Source organism: Urocitellus parryii, chromosome 15, assembly GCF_045843805.1.
Source record: "Urocitellus parryii isolate mUroPar1 chromosome 15, mUroPar1.hap1, whole genome shotgun sequence".
NCBI classification, from domain to species: Eukaryota; Metazoa; Chordata; class Mammalia; order Rodentia; family Sciuridae; genus Urocitellus; species Urocitellus parryii.
In genome coordinates this window covers 18849439-18867186 of record NC_135545.1, presented here as the reverse complement: position 1 = coordinate 18867186, position 17748 = coordinate 18849439, and the positions used below count along the sequence as shown (strand labels likewise).

Below are 17748 nucleotides of genomic sequence, written 5' to 3'. Positions count from 1 at the left end.
TATGTTTGACTATATATATATATATATATATATATATATATATGGGATTATATAAAAATTATTACACATCAGAGAACAGAATTTATTTTTTTCTATTTGTCTTTTGTTTAATTGGGTTATCACTGTGTGATAAGTTAATTAATGGATAAAAGATAAAAGATTTGTTCGGTCATTATATCCTAAGTATTTTCCAAGTGGCAGACCTCAATACTCTGGTTGCTAAGATTTTTAAAAAGAAAGAAAGAAAAGGAGTAGGACACATCCCTTCATCTTTTGAAGCATGCTCTCCTTTTTTTTTTTTTTTTTTTTTTTTTTTTGGTGGCATTGTGTATTGAACCCAGGAGTACTCTACCACTGAGCTACATTCCCATTTATTTATTTATTTACTTACTTATGGCATTGAACCCAGAGGTGCTTTACCACCAAGCTACATCTCTAGTCCTTTTATTTTTTATTTTGAGACAGGGTCTCACTAAGTTGCTGAGGCTAACCTTGAACTTGTGATCCTCCTGCCTCAGTCTCTCAAATCATGGAATGTACACGCGTATACCACCATGCCTGGCTATGAAGTTCATTGTTAAGGGACTCATTTACTACTAGAAAATTAAAAATATTGAGACAGTTGTAACCTCATAAAGTAGTACGTTATATTTTCCACATACATTTTCCCTACCTGTTAAATGAGCCAATGTTTTAAATCCTTAAGTAATCTCATCTTAAGTGTTTTTTGAAGTTGTATTAAAATGTAAGAATTAAAACACAACTCTTTTAATTTCCAGAAAAACCTGAAAACTGGAAGCTTCTTTAATAGGATTGGGAAACTTTTGTTACATTTATTTGTAGTTTTCTGTTTGACACTTCTTCTCAACAGCATTATTAAGGTAGGTTAAGAAATGAAACATACAATGTATTTTTAAATTTACTTATGGCATTGGAAATAATTTTTAAGCTTTTAATTTTAAAGAAATAAATTTGTCAATTTTTGCATTATAAAACATATTAGCTCCTTGAAGAATTACCAGTTTTACTTTAAACAGGCTCAGTTTTAACTTTGTCCTACTAACAAGGATGACTTTGGTTGGTTTTACTCATTCACTTCTGTTTACTCTTTGTTTGACATATTCTACCTTGAATTCCCCAATTATTAAATTTTTTAAGATTCACCCTTAAAAATTAAATATTTCTCTAAATTTACATAGTTTTCTACACTGTGTTACTAAAAACATTGACATGATTTTTATTGGATTCAGTTAGTTAATACACTAGCTTTACTATCTAATTTCTGCTAGAAAGAAGAGCTCATTTTTGGTAGTTTTCAAATACTTAACTGACATAAAATTAGTAACCCTCTGTAGCAGAATAAGTCATTTAGTAATTTAGGCATTTATTTGTTACATACCCAGAAGCTTGGCTACAATTTCTTTAAGTGCCTTAGGGGGCTGCTTCATTAAACATGCTTTTTAATGTTTTTACTGGCTTTTTCTTTTCTTTTTGAGAGTAGGCTTTGCTTCAAAATGTAACTCTTGGACCTTGAGGTCGTCATTGTATGTTCAAGCAAAGCTGCTATGATTTTATTAGATGATTTTTGCCTCTTCTAGAAGGCTGGTCTTGGGATAGGAGACTTCTGCAAAACAGGCTTCTTTTCCTCCAGGGAAGAATGGCTGTCATTGTTTTTACCCACGATCAAAGAAAAAAGTCTCTTCACTCAGCCAGCCTCAATAAATATCTCATTCCAAGTCCTCATCACTGTATTCTTCAATTCCATACAGTTCAGTATAGTCAGCCCTCTGTATCTGTGGGTTCCACAGCTGCAGGTTCTACATTCACAGACTCTGCATCCAACTGCAGGTGAAAAATATTTGGGAAAAACATTGTGTCTGTACTGTGCACTTGCAGATGTTTTTCTTGTCATTATTTCCTAAACAATATAGTTAACAGCTATTGACATAGCATTTGCATTGTATTAGTTATTACAATAATCCAGAGATGTTCTAAAGTGTACAGGATGATGTGCGCGGATTATAAGCAAATACTACACCATGCACATAAGGATTTTAGCGTTCGAGGACTTTGCTATCCATGGGGGTTCCAGCATTTCTGTAAAATTGGATGAAAGATAAGGATTCATCCACTTACCCACTTTAGACATTTATTGATAGGCTCTTGAATTAAACCAGCAGAGAGCTGCATGCCTCAATCTCTGTTTTATGACACTCCCCCCACCCAATAGTATCTCTTGAATGGTGTTTGATATTTTGCCAGCTACCTCCAGTGAGAAGAATTAGAAAAAGTCAACTGTGAAACTCCTTGTTGTTTTAACTGTACCATGGGAAAAAATTCTCTTGAGTCTTAGTTCTCGGACTGTAAGCATCTCTCCTCAGTTTTAATCTTACAGCCCTATGATATGAGTATCATGCATGCTTTCTCTTCTTTGCATTTACTGCTAAAATCCAGAAGACCAGATTTGTGGCTCATGTCTAGTGATATGTTTTATGTACTAACCTCAATTCTGGCTTCAACTTTTTTCTATCTTCATCTTTCTTTTGTTTTTATTTGTTCATCATTTGTATCTATTTTTGAAAACTATAAATTAAAAATAAAATTATGTGAATTAAATTTATAATGAATAGATGCTGAACATGGCATTTGTCTCTTCACCTCTTGAGAGTTACTGTTATCTTAAATATTGTCTTTGAGTGAATGAATTTTAGGTTGGTATCTGCTGACTAAAACCCTAAAGCCAAACAGACTAAATACCTATTTGAAGTTTTAGGCCATAATATTGTTGGTTTCTGATGTAAAAAATTAAAATGACTGTGCTTCAGCCTTCTCCCTGTCCCTGAAACAAAAAAAAAAAAGTCATCTTTTATCTATTTTGCAAATTGAACATATGCATAAGATGTTTGAATAAAGGATTATCCTTAAAGAGAAAATGTAGGCAGAGAAGGGAGTTTGAAGTTCCTGCTTTAGAATCAGTGTGGAGAAATACTGTGCATGTTTACAAATTTCATACACACTCTTATGAAACTAGACACTGGTTATGCATATTTCTTGAGAAAATTATCACGAAACCTGCCTAAGGTACTAATAGCAATTTTTGTTTTCTCTCTCTTCAATAGAAAATTCTTAACCTGAAGTCAGATGAACACATATTTAAATTTCTAAAGGCAAAATTTGGGTTTGGAGCAACAAGGTATGATTGAATTGAAAATCTGTTTGCTATTTTATCTTAAAGCATCAGGGAATTTACAGCTAAGTCATCATTATGCCTTCAAATATTAATTGCAGACTTATTTCAAGAAGTATTATGTAGTTCCCTTACCTTGTATTGAATTTAACACTTTTCCTTCCATTTGTTCCCCAGGGATTTTGATGCAAATCTGTATCTATGTGAAGAAGCTTTTGGCCTCCTGCCCTTTAATACATTTGAAAGGCTTTCAGATACTCTGCTTTTTTATGCTTACATATTTGTTCTGTCCATCACAGTGATTGCAGCCTTAGTTGTTGCCTTTCAAAATCTCAGGTATGGAGTGTTTCAGAAACCTACCTATGATTTAATGAACTTGTCCTGGGTTTATAGAAAATTTGCTTAAGTTGAAAATCAATATATTAGACATAGAACAAAACAGTATTGTTATCCTAAATAGAGAACATGTCTAGTTTAGAATGGATTCTACTCTCAGGGGTGAAACGACACCAGAGTAGTGGACATGGCAAACAGGTCTGAGTTTAAGTCTCAACTGCACACTAGAGAATGATGTGATCTTTGAGGCAGTTACATAATCTATTAGTATCTCCTTTCCTTGTCTGTAGAATGAGAATACAGAGAGTACTTATTCCACACAACTTTATGAGGAATAAGTAAGTTAAAACAACATAAAGTACTTAAAAATAGCATCTCACACTAGAATATGTTGTAGGTGTAAGCTGTCATTTGCTAGTATTATTATTGGTGATTCATAAGTCTCTGTTTCCATTATTGGTTTTCTGGGTTTTTTTCTATTTTTTCTACCTCCTTCTCGTGAAATGTCAGAAGTTAATTATTATTCATTTGTTTTCTTACATCTTATTTCAGGGCTTACAAAGTCATCTATTTTAGGACTTTATTAGAAGATAAGACTTTATTCAGACATCTTATACTTTTCAATATGCAAAATAAATATAAGATGACTTTTTGGTGTCAGGGGGAGGGAGAAGGCTGAAGCACAGTGATTACAATTTTTTATGTCAGAAACCAACAATGTAATGGTCTGAAGCTGAGTTGGTATATGATTATCTAAAGTATATGACTATAGATAAGTTTTAAGTAATTATTGCCAGTTTTTAAAAACTTACAGCATGTCCACCAATCCATTGAAAGAGAAAGGGAGTTTTAAAGCCTTTTAAAAAACTTGTAGAATTCCTATCTATCAAGCCTATGGGGTCTTTGCATTTATTATCCACGTTAAAATTGAAAGAAAATTAAGTGTAAGAAATTGAAGCTACTGTCATTTGTGAAAACTTAATGAAGCTCCCAAGAAATTCCTTTCTATTTGTAGTTACCTGGCCAATTAAGTTGCTGGTGAGCTGTGATTCACAGCCACAAGAGAGTTGTTGCTGAAGCAAGTCCAGATCAGTTGAGGTGTTTTATGATTATTAAGAATGAAGCAACATTGAACCATGAAAATATTTCATTGACTATTAAACTATTTTAGTATCTTTCAGAAGTGTTCTTTTTTAATGCCTAACCCAAGGTAAAATTTAGCCCTGGACTGTATAATTTAATATTATTCCAGACATGCCAAGTGTTGACAGGACTCTAGACCACATCTAAAGCAGGAAGTTCAGTTGGGCTGCGCTCTGTGAGCATGTCTGCCATGCTCAGGGTGCTCCTAGCAGCCATCTCTGGAGGCTGAATTGGAATATGACTATAGATAAAGATTTTCAAGCATCCTCTTCTACAAGGTAGGGATTTTAGAAAGATTATTAGAAGGAAAGCACTACTAGACTAAGAAATGATAGTATCTTAATGAATTAAGTTAATGAATTAACTTTCAAGTATTTAAAGGATATTTTTTTCAAGACCAAATATTTTTGCTTTTATACTACTAAGACAATACCATGATGTTGACATAACATGTCTGCAGTGGTAGGAAGGATAAAACTGAAAGGGACACCATGTTCTGTGTTCATGGGCTTCATCAGAGCCTTCCAACATGGCAAGGGTACAGAGAAGGAGTTGCAAATTCTCTCATGTGTCAAAGGAATTTACCAACATATATTCTCCTGGAGTAATCTTTAAGTACATAGAAGCCAATGTTTGGATTATCATTTTAAGTAATTATTATCAATGGTAAAAGCTGCCATAGAGTATCATTTTAATATCCCTATGAATCTGTGGTGGTCAAAAGAGGATTTCTAAGAAATAAAAGAGTCTCTGGTTACCTAGAAAAGCAATATATGTATCCAGTTCTGTTGAATTTATATGAAGGATCAGTAGGGCCCTTATAAAAGTATTGATTTTATCTGAACCTGGAAACCCTTGCTATTGTATTCTTTTCCCCTCTGAAACAAATTGTGCAACATCTGAATTCACTCCCCAGTCTTAACCTCACTAGAGTAGAGACAGCCAGATAGCACATGCTTCCCAGTATGATGCTAGAGTAGATGTTATCTGTGGGAAGTGTTCTTAGAGGGGGAGAATGGTGAACTTGGCCTCTAGATCTAATTCTATTTTTACAAGAAACATGGGAATAGAGAGAGGTAGTAACTACCACCATAAGGAGACAGCCAGATCCAGAAGGTGGGTGGAGGTACTGTACAAAGGCTCCATTTTCTTTAAATATGTATCCCTTTAAAAAAGAAAGAAAGAAAGAAAAAAAGAGATCCTTTTATAGATCAAAAGATATTTGAAGAGATACATCAAGAAATGCAACATGCAAGCTTTAGAGTCTGATCCAAAGGAATTATCTGAAAAAAAGCAATTGCTGCAAACAGGGAAAGTAGAATACACCCTGAGTAGTCAGATGATATTAAAGAGCTAGTGTTCATTACACTGGGGTTTCATCTTAATGTAACTATTTGATAAAAGTTATCTGTTGAACATACAATGAAGTATTGGTAGGTAAAAAATGTGATCACTTGTTCACAAAGAATTGAATTCCAAGTTACAGATACATTTGACTTTTGCTTCTTTATAAAAATGTGCAAAATGCCAATGATAACATAAAACATCTTTCAAGATCTCCTCCCATCTCAGTGATTCCAGCAGGACTTATTTTTTGATATTTCTCTTAAAGAATTGAAGTACTTTAAATTTTTACTTAATTTAAAATCTGCCATGAAATTTTAGTTATTCTAACTACTATCCATTTACATTGTGACACTTTTGGCTTCAAAGTAAAATTTGATCAATGCTAGTTCATTTCATCTTAGGGGAAATAATAAGATGTAACTAAATTAAAAGTATGGATCTAGCTTTAAATTTGTACGTTTGCTATTTTGTTCAGTGATGCTGCAAATCAACAATCCCTGGGTAAAATGGGAAAATGCACAGTTGACCTGAAACCAGAAACTGCCTACAACTTAATACACACCATTCTGTTTGGATTCTTAGCATTGAGTACCATGAGGTATTTTTGTTTTATCCAATCTATTTGATTTGTTTTTTAATTCATCTGTTCTTTGTGGGTGGAGGGTGTTACTGGGAATTTAACCAGGGGTGCTTTACTACTGAGTCACATCCCCAGCCTTTTTTATTTTGGATTTTGAAACAGGATCTTACTGTGTTGCTTAGGGCCTCACTAAGTTACTGAGGCTGGCCTCAAGGCTATCCTCCTGTCTTAGCCTTCCAAGATGCTAGGATTACAGGCGTGTGCTACTGTGCCCAGCTTCATCCATTCTTAACTTAATGTTACTTAGCAATATAATTTGGAAATTAGTAGTCATTTCATTATCATTCATTTGATTATCATTCCCATAAAATTGTCCTCATGTATACCTTACTACAAAATATCATTCATAATCAGTTTTTTCTTAATTGGAAATATGTTTTACTCGTGGGATAGTTCCCAGAGGCAGTAGAACTAACCCATGGCAAATGGTTTCTGCATAGCTTTAAGTAAGATGTTCCTGTCACTGACTGTGCAGCTGCCCTTGCAGCTGTCTCCAACCCAGGTGCATACCTGCTGGGAACTGCTGACCTCCTCTGTTCCTGTCCTTTCAGGATGAAGTACCTCTGGACATCTCACATGTGTGTGTTCGCGTCATTTGGCTTATGCAGCCCTGAGATTTGGGAGTTGCTTCTGAAGTTGGTCCATCTTTATAACCCAAAGAGGGTCAGTGTTTTCCATTTAATTTTTAATGATTTTTAGTATTTCCTTCATTCCTGTTCTTGGTTTTTCTTCAGTAGTTGCCCATATGTTACTCATGTAAAATGGATACTAAAATTTGAAACTAAAAATAATTGATATTGTAAGAATTTTAAAGGAATTATTTTTTAAGTAACTTGTTAATTTTAATTTTGTTTTTAAAAATCATTAACTTTTCCCCAAAACTATAAGGTAAATATGTTTATTATATAGAAATTGAAGAATTTAAAAATATACACAAAGGGGCAATTAAAATCATCAATAGTCCTCTTATCCAGAATTATAACTTATTATTATAAGGTATTTTCCTCAAAATAATTATTAACAAATGTATTACAATATTTAATAACCTGAAAATGCAGTTTTGAATTGTTCTGCCCTCTCAGTTCACTAGGTGGCAATATGGTAGAAGCTACAACTATCTTTATGAATGATTAAACCCTTAAATTGACTCAGTTTTGCATACAGGAGACTCATGCACCATTATATTATGTTTTTGTTATTTCAAAAGAAGCACATACTTAAAAAGCAAAGCCATAAGGCAAAAGTATTCAAAATGCTTGTAATCTAAATAGTGTCTTTCTTATGTAGATATGTATAATGCGATATTCAGTACCAATATTAATACTGCTGTATCTGTGCTACAAGGTAAGACCAATTTTCCTCATTCTTGTCATTAATTTATTTAGCATAAAATTTGCTTTGACTCAATGTATTTTTGTGTTATTTGGCAAATAAAGTGGTCATTGGAGTTTATAAACAATCTCCTTAGTTTTTTATTGCAGTTAGCATTGATGGGAAAACTGATGAGTTTCCCAGATAGTTCTTACTAAGTAAAAATATCATAGCAGAAACTATTAGCACTGGCATTCTAATCTTGATTTTGACTGTTACTGATGCAAATTCTGAAAATAAGACGTTTTCAGACCTATTATGAAATGAATGAAATAGAAAAATTATTTTTTCCTGTTAGCCAATTCATATAGCATAAGAGATTTTAAAATCTTATTTTTATCTATTTTAAAATATTTTGTTGGGTTCTAAACTTCGTAAGAGAACTGAAGTCTTAAAATAAATACAGTGTGAGATTAGGCTTTTTAAAAATTTGTTTTCTGTTTTCAATAGGAAGTAGCAAAATTTTTCATATGCTCAGTTGACTAAATTCTGAAACAGTATGAACTGTGCTTCAGATCTGAGAATCCAGTCAGAGGCAAGGATCCTTGATCAGTTTGACTACTTTGGATTCTTTTGTACATCCTTGAGCTTATAGGCTTTGAAGTATCACCAGGGCAAGTAGCACAGATTATTTTATCCAATTGAACTCCTGCCTTCTCTTTAAAGAAAAAGATACATATTTTTAAAGATTAGATTGTTTATCAGTTTTTGTTTTAAGTTAGAACAATGGCTTTATCACTCTACTGTCATGAAGGCCCTGATTTGGGAGGGTGGTTACATTTGGAGATGGGATCCTCCCCAGAGAGGATCACATATAGAAGCTGCTCAGCTTTTGATTGCTTGATTGCTTCTATTTTCATGTCAGATATTGTGAACCAAAGGTTGTAGGCTAAAAATAAATATATTTGATAATCATTGTATTATAAGTATTTTTTTAGTTATGTTCTGTCATTTTCCTATCTATCAGAACATGGACTGTTATAAACAGAGATCTGTGCCAACTGCTAGATGTTGCAAAACATAGAAATAAATTTCTGCCTTCTTGCCTCTGGGAATTTTATTGCTCTGATGTAAATAAGTGAAACTTCTTTAAAATATCTGGAAAGCAACAGCTATGTGTTAAACAGTATATGTTTAATGAGGAGTCAGGTAATGTAATCTTACACATTGACCTTGAAACTAAAACTCCCTCCTCCTAGAAAAAATCTAGCTCCTCGTCATTCTCATCTCACCTCTGGAGGTGGGTGTGAGCTGCGACTGTCTTGGCCATCAGCTGGAGACACATAGGCTGAGTTCTTTTATGTCTCAGCTACTTAGTGATATTTTATAGATTTTTTTATCAAAAAAACTATTTGAGGACTTTGGTCTCTTGATTTGATACAGTTGAGGAAGGACATGGTAGAAGAAAGAAATTGTGCTGTAGAACCTTGGCGTAGTTCTCAGACAAGCAGCACCAGCAGCATCTGGGAACTCTTGGAAATACAGGTGCTTGGGTCACACTCCAGACCTACTGAGTCAGAAGCTCTGCAAGGAGAGTCCAGCAATTGACGTTCTAGCCCTGCAAATGCTGCACGTTTATGAAACCCTGCTGTAGTGTGGTCAGGGTTCTCAACAGTGCACTGTTGACTTTCTGGCAGGATAATTCTGTCATAGGGGGCTCTACTGAGCCTAATAGGATAGTGTGGCACATCCTGCCTTCCACTCAGTGGATGCCAGTAGCACACCCTCCCCACATCCCTACCCCCTTACATTTCTAGGCCTCCCAAGGTGGGAGTGAGCATCAGAATCCCTCTCCTCACTCCTCTTATGAACCCTTGCTAATGAAGAATCAGGGAGAGCACTAGGAAAGCCATTCTCCCCAGGAAATCCATGTACTTCTCCCGGAGTTAAAGGGTTGGTATTGGAGAGAACCCTCCAGAAGCCTGTCAGCCAAGTATCTCTGGGAATAGGCCTTCAGGAGAAATCCCACCACATCCAGTTTTCACTGCATAAAATAGTTGAGATAGTTCTCAAAATTTATGAAATACAGAGTCAGAGAAAAAAAGATGCTATGCATATTAGGAGTTACCCTGAAGCAATCTATTTTCCATCTATTCCATCTATTACAGACTTACATGTAATACAGATTCATGTCTGCCAAAGCCTGAGTCAAGTGTTACCTGACAATTATGATGAGGATTTCAAAATTTGTTTGTAGTACCAATATTACTTGCTCTCTCTTTAGGATAATTTTATTAAAAGAGAAAAGTATGTGCTAGTCTCTACTCTGAAGGCTGAATTAATAAAAGCTACTTGGTTTTGATTATTAATTTGATTTGTGGAATCCCAAATAAACTATTGCCATTTATTTTAAAATAGCCTTTAATTATTTAAAAACAGCACTCACCTTCATATTTAAGAAGTTTTCCACAAGACTCTTAGAAGCTTTTAACATTTTTAGCATTGATAACAGCAACTGTAAAACTACAAAAATATCAAATGGCCATTGAATTCACATAGTAAAAGAATTAGAACATTTCATTTAAAAGTCTAGTGTTCTGATTTCCAAATTAATAGGGAAAATAGTTACAGTATTACAAAATGATCATTTGAACAGTAATTTTTACTACTTGCCTTCCAAAAACTAGCACCAGAAGCGCTGACACCTGGTTTTCCATCCCTAGCACTTTTCCTGATTCACTCACCCAGGAGACACCATGTGAATGAACAGTAAAAAGTGGCCAAAGATGAGATGACAGGATAACAAAGTAACAGGCTAAACACAGCCTAGACCAGTCAGGTGCTGCTTTGTTTCTACTTGGTGGATCTTAAAATTATCACATTTTCAGTATCATGGAAGCATAAATATATTGTCATTGGTCTTCTCTGCCAATACATGAAATGAATTCTGCAGTTAACCTTAGGATGTGCATAGATGATCAAATCTTTTTAGTCAACTATCATTTGATAAAGCAATTAAGATTTAATTAAATGATTAAATAAACAGACTGTTGTTATTAGATGAGCAGTGGATTCAGAGTCTAATTTTTATATTGTATCTATATAACTTGAAGTCTTGGGTTGACCAAGAGGCACTGGTGGCATAAATAAGGTAGTCAAATACATCAGAATTTCCTAGAGGGTCCTGTTTTTAAATATTCTTTTCCATTGCACTAGTGATTCTATTAATGTATGTCAAATCATTTGACCATATTTTTAGCACCAAAAATATAATTACAATATTATACAATGACAAGAGGTTCTAGATTGGGGGCAACTTCCAAACTGTGGCTCTGCCACTTGTGACCTGGTCAAGTCAGGTATCTCTCTGAGCCAGTTTCTAGACTTGTAATGGCTATGCTTCCTGCTGAATCATCTGTCTCATGGGTTATCATGAGGACAGAAACGAGATTCTGCATTTAAATACATGTTTACAGCTGTAATGTGGTGCTGTCTCCTGTGGACACATTCAACTCTTAAGTGTAGTTTGCAAGATATTAGTTAATTACATTTTTGTAATACACTGTGAACTTTTTCATGGTTGATATTCTTGTCGTAGCAAAGTACTGTTTCACTAGATATTAGCACCACCTACAATAGCATTTCTCCTAGGGTAAAATGAAAGCTCATTTTAAAAATTTGACAACATATCTGGTCCTGAATGGCCTCATCGCAGGAGAATTTTGTAAACTTTCCTTGGACCTCAGCACCCTGGTGTTGGGAGGGTTGGCTGCAGAGAAGACGCAGTTCTGTGTCACAGCCTCCATGTCTACTTAGTCCACAAGCCATATACAGTTTCTCTTTTTTTCCATTCAATCTTAGTGATAGTTGTGGGTATGGGGGTGGATTTTGTTTTTGTTTTGTTTTGTTTTTAATTTCAGTTCTGGCCAGGAATGATGGATGAGCTCTCCGAGTTGAGAGAATTCTATGACCCAGATACAGTGGAGCTGATGAACTGGATTAAGTAAGAGGAGTTTTTTTAACCTTTAAAATTTCAACTTTTTTAGAGTCACTGTGCATCTCATTTACTTTGGGGGAAGGGGTGGAGGTTTTGTTTTGTTTTGTTTTGTTTGTTTTTTCTTAATCTAATTGTGAGGAAACATTCATTTTTATTAATTTTTTTTTCTTTAAAACTCTGTATCTGGAAATAACTATTTCCATTCAAGGAATATTCTCTCCAACAGGATCAGAAAACAAATTTCTTTCAAACACTGACAGAAATCAGAGTAAAATTTTTACTTATGTTAAAACTTAAGAGTTTTCTACTCTTGCCAATTTTGCCTTTATTGTTTCACTTTAATACCATTCAATTTCTGGTAATGGTGATGCTTGAAAGTATTCTTTCCTTGTTAATTATTTTAAAGTTATAGTATAAACTACCATTCATTAGAATCATAATAGCTCATTTCAGATTTCATTTTCACTGATCCATGAGCCTCAGGAGAATTTTAAATATAAAACAGGGGCTCTTCCTCTCTTGAAGATAAAATACTTTAGCATTATATTGTTTCTTATTTTTACTGCATTTGGTTGGTTTGCCTCAGCCTTGAGCCTCAGCATGAAATCCATGTATTTCAAAGCTTTGTTCATGAAACCTGACTCCCACAAGCAAAAATAAACTTTTCTACCCTGACCTGCATTTCTGTACACTGTAATACTGTATCTCTCTACTTTATAACCAAAAAGCAGCAGTGTGATTACTCACAGGTAAATAGACATTGCAAATCTTGTGTGACATATTCTGAAGGCATTGGCCCTGTTGTCTCCATCACTTTGGATTTTAGTAGCCGTATTGGCACTTGCTCATGACTAATGTTTACTAACCAGTACAGTTTAGTGCTGTTTGTGTATTAAGAGATGGTAAATGTTTGATAGCTTAGGTCTCTTGAGTGCAATGCATGGATTTTATAGAGATTTATGTCTAAAATATATATGTGGCTTTGGTCCCAGTGTAGGACCGGGTTTGTCTAGATGCAATGAGTGTAATTTTTCACATATTTCTAGTGCTGAGAGTGGTACTCGGTGCTGGGTCTTTATTTATTTATTTAATTTTAAATCATGGCAGACAATTATAGAGTAAATAATTCCTTCAGTATTTATTGTATGTGAGGAAGAAAGATTATTCCATATAAAAGAAAGCTAATTACTTTTGCATTAACTGTAGTCAACTGGGAATTTACGATACATGCATCTGAAGGTGAGACTGATATTTTATATTTTTAAGATTATACCTTTGGAATTAATGCTACAGGGCATCCACTTGTGGTAGCATCCTGAAGATGGTGGAGCTTACAGATCTGCCTGGATTAGCATCATAAGCTTCCCTACTTGCATTTCCCAATTCAGAAATTATAAAATTACGGAATCATTAAAAATGTATTCTAGCAGAGCCACAGTTTGTCTTTGGCTGTCTCAAACTGGATGTGCTTATTTGTTGTACCTTTATTTTTATGTTTTTTCTCCAGGAAAATCAAAATAACATTCCTGGCTCTGAAAAATTGTGGGTGTGAAATTATTCAGGTGTGAAGGTGGCAGCCCTTAATCTATTATTCCTCCCTGTTGGGGGCGTGATCTTTGCACCTGAGATTCTCCTTGGCCCAGCAGCTCCTCTCCCTGAGTAGTGAGTGCCCTGGTAGACAGACCCCTTTGACTGTCTTTTGGTTGGTTGGTGTTTTCTTTCTCTAAAACTGAAAGATTTAGATTGTTCTAAAAAATTTGGCTCCATTGTCATCTAATCTTGCCCGTTTTCCCCTAAAATTCTTCAAATCTAAATTATCATTTTTGTAAAAATAGCTGCTAGGCATGTTTGTAAAACAAGCTTAAGTGATGATGAATGTATGCCAAAATAGGGTCTATTTAGACACAAAATATGTTTGTTTAAATCAACATTCAAATCAGCTCTTGTCCGTAGGCTTGCTTTCCAAACACAAGGGAATGTATTTAATATTCTTTTAACCTCTCTGGTTTATTCTATCTTTGAAACATAAAATATGATCTTCAACTTAACTTTACTAATTTGATGGACACACTGCGTCCATGTTATTTGCTGTGGCCAGGCGCAGTGGCACATGCCTGTGATCCCCATGGCTAGGGGGTGGGCGTGAGGTAGGAGGATCACTAGTTCAAAGCCAACCTCAGCAACTTAGCAAGGCCCTAAACAACTTAATGAGATCCTGTCCCAAAAATAAAAATGAAAAAGGGATGTGGCTCAGTGGTTAAGTGCCCCTGGATTCAACTCCTGGTACAAAAAAAAAAAAAAAAAAAAAGTCTGAACTGCACTAAAGGAAGGGCAGCAATCCAAGGATGCACAGTGTGGGTCTAAAAGCAGCTCCAGACACCTGGGGGGACCCAGACCTGTCGGCAAGGGATGCCTCAGTCCTCACCATCCTGTCTTCTCTGTCTTAAGCCAAAGTTTGCACACTCAGATGTCAGTCCTTTGTCAGGGCAGCCATGATGGCATCTCTCCGGGCCAGCATTACAGGAGGCCTCCGGATGACTGCCTCAGAGTGACCTACAGAATTTCTAAGGGATACCTCAAGTGACCCCCCCCTCCCATTTTGGCACAGGGTGATTCTTGGGGAGTATTGAGAAGAAACTTACCATCTCCCAGGCTTTGTACCTTGTAAACCACACACCATGTCAGGCTTCTCTGTTGTGCTCCAAGGCCACTGAGCTGTGGTTCAAGGCATGGACTCTTGGGGGCTTCTCTGCTGCAGAGGTAGATTGAAAAATGCCGTAGCTTCAGCTGCAGCCCAGGTAGTTATTTTCTTTTCCTTTTGAGGTTATAACCTTTTAGAGGTAAAGAGAGAAACTCAAGGGAAAACAAAGTATGTTACTTTAGGATCTCACTTATGAGAGGGGCCATACAAACAGGACTGGATTTCTGTGAAAGTCTTGAAGGCCTTGTAGTGTTTTCACGGTTTTACAGTCACTCAATTATTAACACAATCCAACAGATACTTATTGAGCACCAAAGGTGTACATACAGGACATTATATTGAAGGTGTAAACATTGAGAGGCCATCCACTCTAACTGCCTCTTCGCTGCAGTAAGCAATAAACTTTCTCTCAACATTATCTCTTTGTTCTTCTCTTCCACTCTCCACTCCATTTTATGATTTTTCAAGGCTTAACAGGTTTAGTGGGAAAATGTTTTTAGAGTCCCAGTTTTTGTCAGAGGAAATGTTGTTTTATGCTTTCCTGTCCAGTTCTCTAAAGGAGTGGAGATTTAGGTTTAAAACCAAAAATATTTCTGTATTAAATTTCTGTTTTACAAGAATACTGTAAATTCTTAGAAATTTTTTCATTGGTGCAGAATAATTATACAAAATAGTGGGTTCACTGTGGTGTTTCAATTAAAGTCATTTTAATCCTTAAGCTTTTGATGGGAGTGGGCCCCCAGGTACAATAACTCACTTTCCCTGTAGTCACCTGGCTGGCTCACACCCAAGCACAGGGAAATGCAGATGTTCATATTTGCCCTCCTTGCTGGTAAATGCAGATGTTCATATTTGCCCCCATTGCTGGTAATGTTTCTGGGGACAAAAGTAAGATACCTGGATTTTTTTGCCTTCTCCAGTATCTCAGCAAAAACCAGGTGGCACTCAGCAGGACCAAATGCATAACAGCCTGGTGCATGCCACATTCCTTGTGTCCTGAGAGTCTCATTTTTGGTTCCTGAAAGTTTTCTTTGATGTAGTGAATTAATATAGAGAGATCTGAATATTTTGATGTATGTCATTTTGACTTCTTGGCTTTAGAAGATTTTCACTAGAAATACTCTGTTTCCATAATGAATCCTGTATGCACAGTATTTTCTCAATGGGACTGAAAAAATGCAGAAATTTAATCAAAGTATTTAATCAAAGTAGAAAGAATTACTGAATATTTTAAAGATGAGGTGGGCTAAGTCCAGAATTTAAGTGCCTATAAACCTCCTTGATGTTCAATGAATCATTTTTGGTATTTGCATAATTCTATAAATTTTTGAAGTGTAGATAAAGCAAACGTTCACACGTGATATTATAATGCTCAGTTTACCCATTAGTTCAACAGTAATTAACTTGTTGAAGCCTAGAGCTTCAAAAATAAATGAGATTATTTGTTCAAAATGCCATCAGGTCTTCCTAGAATGACATTTAAATTATATAATGTAAATCCATTTGACCTGTGAGTCCTTGTCATTATTTAGTGACATTTCTTACAGAATAAATTGTTTGCAGGTTGGGCAGCCTGCTATGGAGCTTGGCAGAGAGCTATAAAAACAAATTATCCTTTCATTTTATACATCATTTGTTCAAACATTTGTAAAAATTGCTTTGTTTTTCTATAATAGAGAAGTGTCATTCAATGGTTAAAAGCACATTAGCTATTTTAGATACAGACCACAGACTGTATCAGGTGCAAGTGTCTGTAAAGGGAGAATGCCTATCTTCAGATCTGTCATTGTGCATATTTTAAGTTAAGGACAAAGAATCCATTCTCCCTTTGCCTGTGGATTTCACCACAAAAAAATATAAAATGCAACAAATGTAGACTTTTTTTAAAGTTTAGAAAATGTGTGATTATTCTTTGTCTTTTTTACTGTGCTTGTTGCTTTGACTTTTGCAGTTGCTTTACCAGTAAAGTTAAATATTTAAAGTAGCAGTGAAATAACCCAGATTTACCATGAGCCCAGCACATAAAACCAGATCAAACCGAATACAGTGAATAAACGTCATCTCTGCTATCCTCGGACGTCAATAGTTTTCAAACAAGCATTATTTCTAATTCATTTTCTAGGCCTTAGAGTATTTCATTTTTACTATTTTAAAATAAAACCAAGGGCTGCAGTAAAAGTGTATGTTAACAACCCAGAGATTGCTGCACTAGCCGTTTTAAACAGATAGCATTTCTTTTAGACTTTTGAACTTTTTGCTATTAAGACCAAACATTTAAGACATACTACAATCTAATGTGTTTTCCGTTGTTTTCTCAATTCCTCTATGCAGTTATGGCAGCTCCTTACTCTGCCTGCTGATGGTCTGCTGCTGCCTCAGGGGCTGCACCTGCTAGGGGCTCAGGGGAGGGGATTGCTCAGGTGCAGGTAGGGCATACTGAAGAGATCCTGTTTAATGTCTGATGTGTTCAGACCCCAGCAGAGTTGAAAGCTCCCAGTAAGCATTAGTATGTAAGCAGTAGACTAATTTCTGGTGTATTTTGAAACATTTGCTGTAGTGGGAGCTGCGCCTGACTCTCTTAACCAGCTTTTCAAAGACAGGTTGTCAGCTGAGCACATAGTGGGCCCTCAGTAATATGTTTTGAATGAATAGAGAATAAGCACACAGTTCAGGACTTCTGACACTCAAACATTTGTGAACTCTGTCCTTCATCAGGAGTTATGATTATGGTTCAGGAAGCAGGCTGAAACCTTGGTCATTAACTGTGAATAGATAAGAGGGTCCGTCATCTGTCTCTGCCATAATTAGAAAATGCACACTATGCATCTTCTTAGTACTGATTCCTGTTATATATTCCAAATGGTAATGCCCAGACAGGCTAATGATTTGAATAGAGGTTGGAAGTTCAGCTGTTGGATGTGTCTTTTGTATGGAAACACCAGCCTGGCATCTTGAGACAGTGAAACTGTAGAAGCCAGAACTGTTTGCCTATTAGCTCTCACCTCTGCCTTCTGCTCTGCCAGACATAGAAACCAGGCTCATTTTCTTCTTACATTCTTAATCTGTCCAGTTCAAGGACCATCCAC

The 17748-nt window shown here is 35.6% G+C and overlaps 1 protein-coding gene across 1 annotated transcript in view; it reads left to right on the top strand.

Moving 5' to 3' along the window:
• Dpy19l3 (dpy-19 like C-mannosyltransferase 3) overlaps positions 1-17748 on the top strand; it is a 76055-nt gene that overhangs the window by 46664 nt on the left and 11643 nt on the right. Inside the window, exons 10-16 of the mRNA XM_026391276.2 lie at positions 780-881; positions 3120-3193; positions 3365-3523; positions 6489-6611; positions 7205-7316; positions 7941-7997; positions 11885-11967. Coding sequence (XP_026247061.1) covers positions 780-881; positions 3120-3193; positions 3365-3523; positions 6489-6611; positions 7205-7316; positions 7941-7997; positions 11885-11967 — 710 coding nt within the window. The remainder of the gene's footprint in view (positions 1-779; positions 882-3119; positions 3194-3364; positions 3524-6488; positions 6612-7204; positions 7317-7940; positions 7998-11884; positions 11968-17748) is intronic.